Genomic DNA, 14,792 nt, shown 5'->3' with positions numbered 1-14,792 from the left:
CTTCATAATACTAATGAAATATTAAACGTCAAATGTTTTCACTGTGTACGTGCACGCGCAATCTTCCCAAAAAAATAACCACAGGCGCACTTCCTGAAACTGTTTCAACACAAAGGAGAAAGGAATTATGGCTAAAATATTTGCCTTATAACTATATGCAGGATGCGACATAATAGTAAACGACAGTGGCAAGTTTACTACGGTATAAACTACTCAGAAGCCAACAGGTGTCGAGCGGCTCGCGCGATCGCTTGCCTGCTCGTGACTCACCTTAGTGTAATATAACATCCACAGCTCGTACAGTCGCTCTTTCGAAGCCATTCTCCTTCGCCTTTCTGCGTATTCCCTCCACTTAGGCGTCAATCAGACCATCTGAATATACATCCACAAACGAAGTATTCATGGATTGACTCAGCGAAGATCCAGGGAATGTTGTTTGCTAGAAACAGCATGCTGCTGTTGTACAGCTGTCCACTACCTGGTTGCCAAGCTCTCCCAAAGTTGCATGTCTTTTAGATGGAGGGTGGGTCAAAATGACAATTCCGAGCTGAGAAACTAGAGAATGTAGAGAGCAACATTTGAGAAATGTCGCCGAATAGGCGCTGGATAAGCGTGCATCTCTGCTGGAGGAATTCTAGGGGAGTTAAACGCACTTGTCTGTGCACGCAGAACCCGGTTCACACTGCCCTCCTCTCGAGCATTACAGTGGCAGTAGAGAGCAAACCGAGGAATAGCCGGGAGGAGTTCTGCCTGCCTCAAAGCTGCTCAGATGAAGGAAAAACATTAAGCATCACAGTGCCACAGCTGATTGTGGAAATTAGCTGGGATGGAATGGCACTGCACTGGAGCACACAGACTTTTCCTGGTGGATTGGTTTGTGGAAATAGAATTCTAATTAAGAAGTAAAGATCAGAATGTGATATATGTTTCTCTCTCACACACACACACACACACACACACACACACACAAACACACAAACTATATGAGTAGAAAAAAAACAAAACAGAACTGGGTGTAGATTAAGATATTAATACTCTGTTTTTAGCCACAGTAAAATCCAGAATACTCAATGATTTTCATTTTCATTTTATACATCCTACGGATGTCATTATTATATTTGAAATGAAATGGTGTAAGAATGAGGCTCTGTGCTCTGTTATTGATGGAAAAATATATATATATTTTTCTCTTCTACTAATGTAAAAAAGGAATTTTGTTTTGTTTTCCTTGTGGTATAAAAGGTAAATGTAAAATGGTAAAAGTGTTTTATTTAAAATAATTGTAATAAAGTCTTTTTTTTTCAAAATTCAAATTCTCTCAATTCTCTCTCTCTATCTCTCTCTCTCTCACACACACACACACACACACACATGTTTGTTTTTGTGAATTGTGGGGACTTTCCATAGACTTCAATGCATTTTACACTGAACAAACTGTACATTCTATCCCCCTACCCTGCCCCTACCCCTAAACCTAACCCTCACAGGAAACTGTGCAAACTTTTACTTTTTCACAAAAACTCATTCTATATGATTTATAAACCCATTTACATTGTGGGGACCGCTGGCTGGTCCCCACGATGTAGGTGAACTCAGGTTTATATTACATCATGGGGACATTTGGTCCCCACAATGTAATATAAACAAAAGCACACACACACACACACACACACACACACACACACACACACACACACACACACACACACACACACACACCACTTAGGTTTCCATGTTTTATGAGAGTTTCCATTGACATAATGATTTTATGTACATTATTTTTATTTACAGTGTTATTTACATTTTTATACTGTATATTCTAACCAATAACCCTACCCCTAAACCCATCAATTAAAAAAAAACATCACTTAGTATGATTCATAAGCTGTTTTTCTCACAGGGACCAAAATATGTCCCCAGAAGGACAAGGATTTTGGATATTGCCAACTTTATGGGGATTTAGTCCCCATAACATAGGGATTACCAGGGACACACACACACACACACACACACACACACACACATATATATATATACACACACACACACACACACATATATATATATATATATATATATACACACACACACACAATATATATATATATTTCTTTTATCTATATATTATCATATATATATATATATATATATAATATTTTGTACATAATATTTATCTATCTTGTTTATATATCAAATATATCTATTTCTCATGTCTTAATAAAATGGGTTTCTATCTTGATTGAAATTTAGCTGTGCACATTAAGACATTGTCTCTGATTCATTGTCATTGTGTTTCAATTAATGAAATTATTAGTCTCATGGCCTAATAGTTAGAGAGTCAGACTGGTATCCTGAAGGTTGCAGGTTCAAGTCTCAATATCAGCAGGAAAATGATTGCGGTGCTCTTGAGCAAGGAACCTAACCCCCAATCGCTCCTCAGGCACCACAGCAAAAAAGGCTGCCCACTGCTCAGAGTGTGTGTGTTCACTACTCAACACTCCTAATATGTGTGCACTAACTTGGACAAATTCAGAGTATGGGTTTCCATACTTGACCTTGACGTCACTTGCACTTTCACTTTTTTTCTCTACAGGGGTGGACACCTGAGGTTGGAGAGCCTGAAAAAGCTCTAGAGGCACAGGTAAAACCAAAACACAAACATATACAAATGAATCAGTATTCTAAAAAACAAAAACAAAAAAAAAACACACACATTGCAGTATTATTTATAGCTACGCCACAAACAAATTATCAGTCCACCATCTTGAAACAAACAGGATCTAGATGCATGAGCAAACCAAGATACAATCTTAGCTGCATATAGATGAAGGAAAGCATTGATAGTATGGTATATCTACAAATATTACATAGGAAAAAAGGTATATGAAACCTTATATATATATATTATGCAGTATTAATATTCCTTCTTGTTGCTGTTTTTATTGCAAAACAATGTGACTCTGATTTTTTTTTTTTTTTTTTTTTTTTTTTTTTACACAGCCAAATCTTTTGAGAGTAAAATACCATTATTTTACAGTCAAAATCATTGAATATTTCCATCTATACTATATGGCCATTGTATCCCTTGAGAACTTATGCAAACTCAATGCAAATAAACTGGTCTTGGTAGAGAGTCTGAATGATCTCATTTAGTGTCTTGCCCATTTTCATTTGGCATATTTGTTTTTGCCTAAATGCGTCACCATATTTGATATAACTATTGAGCTCTGAAGGGTCTACTATGTTTGGTGCTGTACTGGAGCAACAATATGCTTTTGATAGTGCTTTGAGATAGATTACTACATCTTAAACAATACATCCATTCTAAATCAAAGCAAATATTTACCGCACTACCACACTATTAGTCCATTAACCTTACACACAAAAAATAAAATGTTTAACATTTTTACTCATTTTAGTAATCCATCAAATAAAATGATCTAGGAAGGAGGGGGTCATAATGCACTATTTGTATTTATCCCATTACTAAGTAAATCTTTGTGACTGTTTGGCCAACATGGTCACTGGGAAGAGGATGGACCTAGAGGCAGCTGTATTGCCATGGCAATGCCCTACATTCCACACCATGTCATGTTCGGGTGTTTGTTTGCCTGTTTGGAGAACTTGCATAGGCCATTTTTTCTATTTATATGAGTTATGATTTTCTTTCTTTCTTTTTTTTAAATTGTATGAGTAGAGCTGTGTGTTCATATATTAAATGTTAAATCTTCCTCAAAGTTACTTTGTTGTTCTTTCTCATTTGAACGGACCTATTAGTTGTCCATCTTACATAATTACTGCTTTAATGTTTTGAAGTCTATATGGAGTTGTAGCATTTAAAACGACTGATTTTATTTATAAAGCTGTCAGTCATAACATGAAATTATTGTGTTAATATCGGTTATATATGTTAATATCAGGGGTACATATCTAACGTCTAATGATTTATCAAATGATGTAAACACAGCCGTTTATTTATCTATTACTATTTTTTATATGAACCTTTAAATATCATATCATTATTTTATCACTTTAGTCAATGAATTATTGTTATTTACATATTCACTGGTAGTTTATACAAAATCACTGTTTTCGGCGCTCCTCTAGCAGCCTCGGAACAGACCTCATAATCGATTACAGATTCATCGATCCTGCTACCCATGCTTTAATTTCACCATGGAGAAACCTGTGGGTTCTTTACAAGAGCAAGCGTTGAAAAGGAAAGAACGATTAAAAGCTCTACGAGACCGACAGTTTCAAGTGAGTTGCGTTATAAATGTTATTTTCTGTAAGACATGGAGTAAAAAAGCGCGCTCGGTGGCAAATTTGCTTTAGTTAGCATGTTAGCAAAACAATTAAGCATTTCACATTGTTTCATGAGCAATTTAGCTTCAGTTGTCATCAAGAAGATTAATTCTGATAAATTGGGTAATTTTTTTGTCGTCGTCCCCCCCCCCCCCCCCCGTCTTTTTACGCATTTATTATTATCCAAAGAAGTTTAGCTATAAGTAATACTAGCATTTCCGCCTCAGTTATTATTGTATTTTATGTTTGAATGATCATTAAACAAATACTGTTTTTCCCAAGCACTGTGTCAGACTTGACTGCATTACATGATTGTGTAACAAATGGAATTCTGTACCCTGTTTAGTTCAGTGATTCCTCTACATTCTCTTACAATGAATGTAATAAAAACCTTGATAAGCAAACAAGTTTTAGGTTGGTTTAAGCTGCTTCTTTCTTTCTTTCTTTGGTCATGCAGACCGATCAGCTGTGCTGGTAACTTATAACAGAAATAATCAACAAAATTAATGAAATAATTTGTCTTCTCTATGTACAATAACATAGGGGTGAATTTAAGTTGATTGGGACATTTTTTTTCCAAGTCATCTCAATGGCAAAAAGTGTCCCAATCACCCTGAATTCACCCTATAACTAGATTCAGTGCTTACCGTCACTGCACGATTTGCCTTAAAAATGAGGAACATTGTTATCAGTGTTAATCAAAATGCCACAAATGTCGTTAGACTTTAACTTTAAATCAGGGAATTTCCCTTTAACCCAGTTTGAGTATTTGTTTTTATGTTTCCTTAAATGCGCACAGTCGTGTTTTGGCTCTGATTCATTGTGCATCAGAGATTTTTCATGTGTTTTATTGTATGTCATTAGTTTTGGATCAACATTTGGATTTTGCTTTTTTTTGCTCACGTTAACCAGTTTTTTTTTTTTAACTACAGGGACAGGCACCTGAGGATGGAGAGCCTGCGAGCAAAAAAGCTCTGGAGGACTCTGAGACAGAGGACAGACACAGGTAAACACACAGATATAAAGTTTGGTGTCACTTCTACAGAAGAACACTGCAAAGAACCAAACTAAATTCTCAGTTCCACTATTTAGAAGCAAATAGGACTTAGTTGAATAGACTGCCTGTTGTAAATGGACAATAAATAACAAAGCTGTACTGTTTACATGATGTTAAGAAGGGCTGTGAGGTAAAGGCCTCTCTTGCTCTCAGCTCTATTTCAGGCTCAAGCCAAGGCCTCGAGCGCTCTGCTTTTTTCCGTTGTTTACAGATTCACAGAACCCTTGCGCTTCCCTCCTCCCTGAACTCAAGAGGTGTTTGGCATTAACAGTTTGCAAAGGTTCCTAAACCCTCATCACCCAGTATCTGGACTTCGTCTACCTTAGTACATAGTTCACATGAAAAGAAAAAATCTGTCGTCATTTACTCACTCTCATGTCCTTTCAAACCTGTATGTCTGTCTTCTGTGGAACACAAAAGAAGATATTTTGAAGAATGTTGGAAACCAAACACTGACAAAAGCAAAACACTGAGACATTTTGTAAAATAGCTTCTTTTATGTACTTTAGAAGAAAATCAGTTTTGAAATGACATGAGGGCGAGTAAATGATTACAGAATTAATCTCTATGACTTAATAGATCTACACTTTTGTGAGTATAAGGCTTTTACTTTGTTTAGAGGAGGTTTTTGAAATGGAGCTGATATGGGAGGTTGTCTGGGAGAGAATGTTTTAAGGTGTGTCTCCTTAAACATGCATTATTAAAATGGCAACACAGCTTGGAAACAATGAGGTGTAATTCACCACCCAGCACACTTATTTTTACATTTCCTATGCTGCAATACTTGAAAATTATTATCATACCAGAAACCAGTTATAGAGGGAAATATTTTATGATCTGTTTTTATGGTAAAAAAGTGAAAAAAGCAAGAATGAATGAATTAACTTTTATTCAGCAAGTACACATTAAAATGATCAAAAGTGACAGTAGACAAATATTCCTATTTCAAATGCGGTTCTATTGAACTTTCTATCATAAAATCCTGAAAAAAATGTATCACAGTTTCCACAAACATATTAAAGGGATAGTTCACCCAAAAATGAAAATTTGATGTTTATCTGCTTACCCCCAGGGCATCCAAGATGTGGGTGACTTTGTTTCTTCAGTAGAACACAAATGATGATTTTTAACTCCAACCGTTGCCGTCTGTCAGTCAAATAATGCGAGTGAATGGGAACTTGTCTATAAGAGTAAATAAAACTTGCATAGACATATCCAAATTAAACCCTGTGGCTCGTGACGACACATTGATGTCTTAAGACACGAAACGATCGGTTTGTGCGAGAAACCAAACAGTATTTCTATCATTTTTTTACCTCTAAAATGCCAACTGCGTTCAGCATGTCCAACTGCGAGGTCTGATCGCACTCTGATGACAGAAATGATGTCTCTCGCTTTGCTTCAATGCTTCAATTTGCTTCAAACACGTTTTTTGACCTCACTAACCGGATGCTGAACGCAATTTGACATAGTGGTGTATTAGAAGTAAAAAATTGTATAAATACTGTTCAGTTTCTCACACAAACCGATCGTTTCGTGTCTTAGGACATCAGTGTGTCGCCATGAGCCGTAGGGTTTAATTTGGATTTGTCTGTGCATGTTTTTTTTTTTGACTCTTATAGATGGTGTTACCGTTTCAATTTATTATATTACTGACAGATGACAACGGTTGGAGTTAAAAATCATCATTTGTGTTCTATTTGAGAAACAAAGTCACCTACATCTTGGATGCCCTGGGGGTAAGCAGATAAACATAAAATTTTAATTTTTGGGTGAATTATCCCTTTAAGCAGCACAACTGTTTTCAACTTTGATAATAATAAGCATCAAATCAGCATATTCGAATTATTTCTAAAGGATCCTGTGACACTGAAGACTGACTGCTGAAAATTCAGCTTTACCATCATAGAAATAAATTTCATTTTAAAATGTATTTGAATAGAAAACAATTATTGTGTATTGTAATAATTTTCCAATATTACTGTTTTTACTGTATTTATGATCAAATAAATGCAGCTGTAAGAGACTTGGTTCTGAAACGTGCTACCTTGGAATTATAAGGTTCTCTCTGCATTCTGAGCAGTTTTGAGATATTGAGCTTCAAAGTTTTTGCATTCCATACTCTTTTTTTTAGATAGAACCTTTCTGTTTTCTAAAAAAAGTCACAAAATATACACAACTTAAAAAAAAAAAAAAAAAACACATTACATAAGTTGTCACAGAATATGTGAATAACTCAATTTTATAATTGACGGATATGTAAAAATCTTACTGACCCCAAACCTTTGAATGGTAGTGTACTTTATTGTGCATGAAAGTGCTGCTTATTTATTTCCAGGCTGAATGAGAGGAAACATCCACTTTTGTTGGGTTTTTTGTTTAAGCTGTCAAAATTCTGAAATGACGTGAGTCAGATAATGAATATCTGCTCAGGTTTTGAATGAAGCTCAACCTTTCACCTGAGTCAGACAGTATTTTGTCACAGCTTAAGCAGTAGGACAAGAAAGATCAAATCGGAATTTTCCCAAGCAAAGAAGCAGCCAATCTCGCCACATTGCATTTGTTATTTCTGTACTTTGTAAATGAGTTTTGTCAGCAGCCAGGATTTACTGTTCCACTGCTGCCTATTTTAGGGTGAAGGAAGCCCAATGTTGGTCCCCTCGGTTGTTTTGTAGGCTCTGAGAAACGGGAGACCTTCCACCAAACTGTCAAGGCCCTTAATTCAGCTCCGGCCCTCTGAGAACTTCAAGAACACAAGAGCTTTTCCCTTGAGCATTAATCCCATCTTTCTGTATGTGATTAAATTAGAAAACAGGATATTGTTCTAGCCAATGCGTCCAAACCCTTGGCCACGAGTTATTCAGGACTTCAGGATGTTCAAAATGCTCACTTATGGTTGACAAACGACTGTTTACATTCTGAAAGTGTTGGATTGTTTGGCCATTCTTCTGTAGATGAGGAAAGCCAGTGGTCTGGTATTGTTCCAGCAGGTGGTCAGGAAGTCTTTTCAGGAAAACTGAGGACAGGGAGGCGTTCCCAGCTCTTTGTTTCAGTCTGTTGTTTTGAGTGTTTTTCCAATGTGCTTCAAAACTCTTGTTTGGGGTCATAATATTTTGCGCCGCTTTCCAGGGCCTTGAGAGGGTTTGGTTATGAAATTGAGTATTATTAAGGTAGTGGGTGCAATGATTTGTGTTGGATGACATGTTTTTTCCCTTTCATTATGCATGATTTTGACAACCCTACACCCAAGACCATTGAAAAGGAGTGGTGACACAGCTGACATTAACAGTCTGTTTGTTCCCAGTCCATTTAATTACATGGTTTGACTCTTCAGATAATTATTTAGATCAAGTGGTGATGAATGTGGGCCTGCTGTAGCCGGGTCAATGACAAATAAGAGTGTCCAGATAAAGAAGAGGAATCGTCTTAAAAAATCTTTTTTAAAAATGTATAATTTTTGTGTTCATGTTGATTTAATGACTCCAAAAATGTCTTTTGGTCTAGCAAGTTTTCCTGCCCAAAACTTTAAAACATATTTTTCAAGGTGAAAATAAATGTAATTTAATCTGTTTGTGGGGAGTTACACCACATGACATTTTACAACTTGAACTAACCTTGCCTAGTCATGAAAAGGTCACTTTATCTTATTGACCTACTGACCTCGACACAGTCATGAGGGTCTTCAGTGGTCCTCTGTCATTTTCTGAATGCTGGTCGGACCACAAGACTTTGATTTGGAGGACAAACATTTTACAAATAAGCAGTGAAACACTTAAAAAAAAGAAGTAATATTAAAAGTTTATGCCATTTTTTTTTTTTTTTTTTCCTTCAAAAATTAGATTTTTGAGGGTTTTTTTCATTATAATATCAGGGCAGTTGTACCACCATGACATGTTTGACTTTATGTCCCTCAAAAAATATTAAAATGATTTTTTTAGTACTATGCTCATCATAGAAGAACAAATTATCAATAGAACTAGTCAAATGAACATCACATCATTGACACAACTCTATACTGGCTCTCATTTAGATCAGATGGTGATGAATGTGGACCTGCTATAATCAATAGCTGTTTCCATCCACCCATCCATTGCGAATTTTGATATAAAATGCTGGATGGAAACTCCAAGATGTGCATAAATGATAAAAATGTGCATAAAAAACATGCATTTCGTCTGTGTGCTCTGAGGCGCTGGTAAATTATGATGTACAAAAAACACAGTGGCTTCTAGGGCTGGGACAATACATCAATTCTCGATTTGCGATACAAAGAATCTGGAGCGATTCTGATATTTTCCAATATATCGCGATTCTCTCTCAAATAGATTCTGAGCTTAGTTTTTAAAGGTGCCGGAGAACGTTTTTTTAAAAGATGTAATATGAGTCTAAGGTGTCCCCTGAATGTGTCTGAAGTTTCAGCTCAAAATACCCCATAGATTTTTATTTTTATATTTATTTTTTTTAACTGCCTATTTTGGGGAATCATTAAATATGAGCCGATTTAGGCTGCGGCCCCTTTAAATGCTCACGCTCCCCGCCCACAGAGCTATCGCTTGCCTTAAGCAGTGCATAAACAAAGTTCACACAGCTAATATAACCCTCAAAATGGATATTTACAAAGTGTTCGTCATGCAGCATGTCTAATCGCGTAAGTATGATATTTATTTGAATGTTTATATTTGATTCTGAATGAGTTTGATAGTGCTCCGTGGCTAACGGCTAATGCTACACTGTTAGAGAGATTTATAGAGAATGAAGATGTGTTTATGAATTATACAGACTGCAAGTGTTTAAAAAATGAAAATAGCGACTGCTCTTGTCTCCGTGAATACAGTAAGAAACGATGGTAACTTTAACCACATTTAACAGTACATTAGCAACATGCTAACAAAACATTTAGAAAGACAATTTACAAATATCTCTAAAAATATCATGTTATCAATGATCATGTCAGTTATTATTGCTCCATCTGCCATTTTGCACTGTTGTTCTTGCTTGCTTACCTAATCTGATGATTCAGCTGTGCACATCCAGACGTCTTGCCCTTGTCTAATGCTTGAACATGAGCTGGCATATGCAAATATTGGGGGCGTACATATTAATGATCCCGACTGTTACGTAACAGTCATTGTTATGTTGTGTTATGTCTTTTAAACAAATGAGATTTATATAAGGAGGAGGAAACAACAGTGTTTGAGACTCACTGTATGTCATTTCCATGTACTGAACTCTTGTTATTTAACTATTCCAAGATAAATTCAATTTTTAATTCTATGGCACCTTTAACGACTCTATGTGCTTTAGAAACAGCTGTACTCTGCTTGCTTCCAGTTCCTTTACACACACCACTTAAACCTAAAATAATCATTCATAAAGTTTGAAAAGATTGAAGCAAATTATAAGGGTGTTCGCAGTTGGTTATTTATATTAATTTTGCGTCATAAAAGCATTCTGAGCTGAGGTTCAAGTATATTTAAACACTTACATGATCACTGTCCAGCATTCTTCTATGTGAGCATTTGAGTGTGCAGTTAAAAACTAGCCTATAGCGCCATCTGCTGTTAAAACTAAGCTCAGAATCGATTAGAGAGAGAAAATATCAGGATCTATCCAGATTCATTGTATTGCGAATTGAGAATCAATGTATTTTTCCAGGGAAGAGGCGATTTTGTTCTCTTGAACACGGGATTGTTTTGTGCACAAATGTTTAATGTGATATTCCAGTTTTGTGCACAAGTTAAAGGGATAGTTCACCCAAAAATGAAAATTTGATGTTTATCTGCTTACCCCCAGTGCATCCAAGATGTAGGTGACATTTTTTCTTCAGTCGATCACAAATGATGATTTTTAACTGCAACCGCTGCCCTCTTTCATTCAAATAATGGCGGTTGATGGGAACTTCATCTATAAGAGTGAATAAACCTTGCTTAGACAAATCCAAATGAAACCTTGCGGCTTGTGACGACATATTAATGTCCTAAGACATGAAACGATTCGGTTTTACCTCCAATACACCACTATGGAATTTTTTTTATATCATGGTCAAGAAAACTTGAAAAATGTCACGTGGTAAAAATCTCACTGTAAAAATATATTTTTACGAATATCATGAATTATTAAAAATCCATAAGGTGGATAAATGTGGCCCTGCTTTTGCCCCTTTTATGAGAACAAAATGGGCACACATCTCAAGGGACCGAATGAGCTATGAATTCTCAGTCTCCTATAGGACAGTTTGAAACAAATCTTCATCTTCTGTAGATCAGGCTGTGAAGAACCCTCTGTTTCTCCCTGGAGATACAGCAGCACATTTTGCTGTAACTTGCAAGGATGTTAATAGACCTGCCGGCTGAGTGATGGCATAATTGGGCTTGTTTCAACCTCTCTCAGCTGTGGTCCCTAGACATGGTCAGGTGCTACATGCTAATTAGCTAGTTCTACAAAGATGAAGGGAGGCTTTGTACACATTGCGAGCGAATGTACTCTCTGGATGCCGCCAGAGGCTGGATTCAGCACTCGAATAGCACCAGCTGCCCATTGTCCAAACTAAATGTTTATCTGCACTGCCACCTGCTGGTTTCTGGGGTTTCCTTTGATTGCCTTTGTAGTATCTTCTTGAATTAATAATAGGTTATAATGGAGGCAGTGACAAAACATTTGTTCATAACTGTGAGTGAATTGAATAGTTTTGCTATTATGTTTCCAGAGAGCTGAAGCTGAGGAATTACACACCGGAGGACGAGGAGCTGAAGGAGAGACAGGTGCCCAAAGCAAAACCTGCATCAGGTGAGAACACTTCTGGATTACCGGCACAAATATTAATGGCTGTATCTTTAAATTATATTGTCAGATGTTTATACCTGCAAGTTAAGATGACCTTTCTGTAATTGTCATGCTGGATGATAATGTTACAGCAGGTGATCAGGTGTTGAGTTACCCTACCGGTCGTCTTAATGGTCTTGTTTCATATTCTTGTAGTGGAGGACAAGGTCAAGGACCAACTAGAAGCTGCAAACCCAGAGCCTGTGATTGAGGAAGTGGTGAGTGGATTTTCCCTTAATCCAAAGACTCAAACATGATATGGACACCATCACTGTTTCCTGTTTGAATACATTACTTGTCAAAAGTTTGGAATAAGATGTTTTTCTCTTGACTTGTGCTCTCAGGATCTGGCCAATCTTGCCCCCAGAAAACCAGACTGGTACTAACCTTCAATTTTTTTTTTTTTTTTTTAATTTTTTTGTTTGCATCATATTCGCTGTGATTTGATTTTAGCTTAATTTTCATTCATTTAAAGGATTAGTTAATTTTAAAATAAAAATTACCAAAAGATTTACTCACACTCAAGCCATCTTAGGTGTATATGAATTTCTTCTTTCTGATAAACGCAATCTGAGTTATATTAATAAATATCCTGATGCGTCCAATCTTTATAATGTCGGACAATGTGGTTGACAGGTTTATAATGGATGTATGCACTTTCTTGTGCTTTAAACTTACTCCACATGGCTCCGGGGGCTTAATAAAGGCCTTCTGAAGCGAAGCAATGCGTTTGTGTTAGAAAAATATCCATATTTAACAAGTTATAAAGTAAAATAACTAGCATCTGCCAGACCGCCTTCTGTATTCAACTTACAAATAAAGTGTAATGCCTTTCTCTGTTCAAAATGTTTGCGCTACGTCCTACACCTTACGTATTCAACTTACGAAAAAGTTGTGTGATGTCAGTTACGTTTTTTTCCCGTAAGTTGAATACGGAAGGCGTTCTGGCGGAAGCTAGATATTTTACTTTATAACTGGTTAAATGTGGATATTTTTCTTATACAAAAGCATCGCTTCACTTCAGAAGGCCTTTATTAACCCCCCGGAGCCATGTGGAGTACATTTATAATGGATGGATGCACTTTCTTAAGCTCATACTCACTGCCGTTATAAAGCTTTGACGCATCTGGATATTTATTAATATAACTCTGATTGTGTTCATCAGAAAGAAGAAAGTCATATACACCTAGGATGGCTTGAGTAAATTTTGGGGTAATTTTCATTTGAAAGTGAACTAATCCTGCTCATTTGAACTAACATTTTTGTGTTTGTAATAGGGATCTAAAGAGGGATGTTGCCAAGAAGCTGGAGAAACTAGAGAGGCGAACACAAAAAGCTATTGCTGAACTTATACGTGAGTATGACACTAATTTCTTAAAGTGCCCCGGTTATGCTATTTTAAAGATTCCTAATTTTGTTTTGGACATCTCCCACAATAGGTTTACATGCATCCAAGGTCAAAAAACACGTATTATTTTCTCATAATAAACATTGCAACATCCCCTCTTTTCTCATAGTGTCTGAAACGGTTTACCTTTCACTACATGAAAGGTAATATCTGAATAGGGGCATTTCAAGGCCCATTGACATCAATGATGATAACTATAACAATATTATAAAGTTTTAATAATCATTAAAATGAGAATTTCACACCAGAGTTAATATAAGGATCACTGGAATCACATTCAGAACCATTTTTCCCCCAGCTGATGAATTTTAAAAACATTGACTTTAAACTGCTTGCACTTTGACTAACTGAAGCGCTTGTGATAAACAAAATGTTGTCATCCTTTGGGGTAGATGCTTATATAGTTTGTTATTGGTGTGAATTGGCCTTTTGACTAGTGTCAAAAAACAAAACAAAAAAAAAAGCACTGTAGCACTGAACACTATCATCTCTACATCACTTTTATCAGTAATATAGTTAAAAGCCTTTTAGTAATGAGCTCTGCCAGGGCTTCATGTAAGGCTAATTGCTGTGAGGATTTAAAAGCCCTGGAGATCTGATGTCTCTTAATGACATCATATATGGATTTCCTGTCTCTATATGCTCCTCTGGCACAGACTAGACCTAACATTACTGCTTTACTCTAATTTTGTCTCTCAAATCCATGGTAAAAATGAAAAGTCTATTATTTTGAAAAAAAAGATTTTGTGAATCACCAATCAGAACTAGAGCACACATGAGTCTTTGAAGCACGTAGGCATGCCTCATGTTTGGGCATGTGTGATTCCACAGGGGAACGGCTCAAGGGCAGCGAGGCAGAGCTGGCGGGAGCAGTCGGAGCAGTTGGCATGGAAGAGGGAGACTCTGACTGAACGACGGTCCCACACAACAGATTTTCTAGAACTTTCCGGCCTATTTCCCGTAACATAGCAGTGTGTGTTTAAAATACATTTCTTATGCTGATCTCAGCATGAGTTTACACACAACCAGGTCAGGTGATTAGAAGTGTGAGTGTTTGTGTGAGAGAGAATGATATAGAAAGAATGACATACATGTGTTTGTGTTTTCATATGGAGTACACAAAGAACGTCAAATCCTTTTTTTAAATTTGTAATTGTTTATAAGTAAACAACTTTCTTTTCTAAATTGACTCTTGTCTTT

General features: G+C 36.4%; 2 protein-coding genes across 4 annotated transcripts in view; one reads left to right on the top strand and one right to left on the bottom strand.

Annotated features, from left to right (window-relative positions):
- nbeal2 (neurobeachin-like 2) overlaps window positions 1-823 on the bottom strand; it is an 84,130-nt gene extending 83,307 nt beyond the window's left edge. The window contains exon 1 of one of the 3 annotated variants that reach the window (XR_010896563.1): window positions 271-823. Coding sequence is in view for 2 of the 3 variants with exons in the window: in XM_067402479.1 (XP_067258580.1) it covers window positions 271-321 (51 nt within the window). In the remaining variant the exon portion in view is untranslated. The remainder of the gene's footprint in view (window positions 1-270) is intronic. The other 2 variants (XM_067402479.1, XM_067402496.1) reach the window with 2 other exon arrangements.
- A 3,294-nt stretch (window positions 824-4,117) lies between these two features.
- ccdc12 (coiled-coil domain containing 12) lies at window positions 4,118-14,719 on the top strand. Its single transcript, XM_067402466.1, has 7 exons — window positions 4,118-4,260; window positions 5,238-5,311; window positions 12,069-12,148; window positions 12,341-12,402; window positions 12,529-12,563; window positions 13,462-13,538; window positions 14,424-14,719. Exons 1-7 carry the CDS (start codon window positions 4,177-4,179, stop codon window positions 14,501-14,503), a joined length of 492 nt encoding a protein of 163 aa, XP_067258567.1. The 5' UTR covers window positions 4,118-4,176; the 3' UTR covers window positions 14,504-14,719.
- Window positions 14,720-14,792: the final 73 nt, after the last annotated feature.

Source organism: Chanodichthys erythropterus, chromosome 2 (assembly GCF_024489055.1).
Source record: "Chanodichthys erythropterus isolate Z2021 chromosome 2, ASM2448905v1, whole genome shotgun sequence".
Taxonomy (NCBI): Eukaryota; Metazoa; Chordata; class Actinopteri; order Cypriniformes; family Xenocyprididae; genus Chanodichthys; species Chanodichthys erythropterus.
This window is presented reverse-complemented; position numbering and strand designations above follow the sequence as displayed.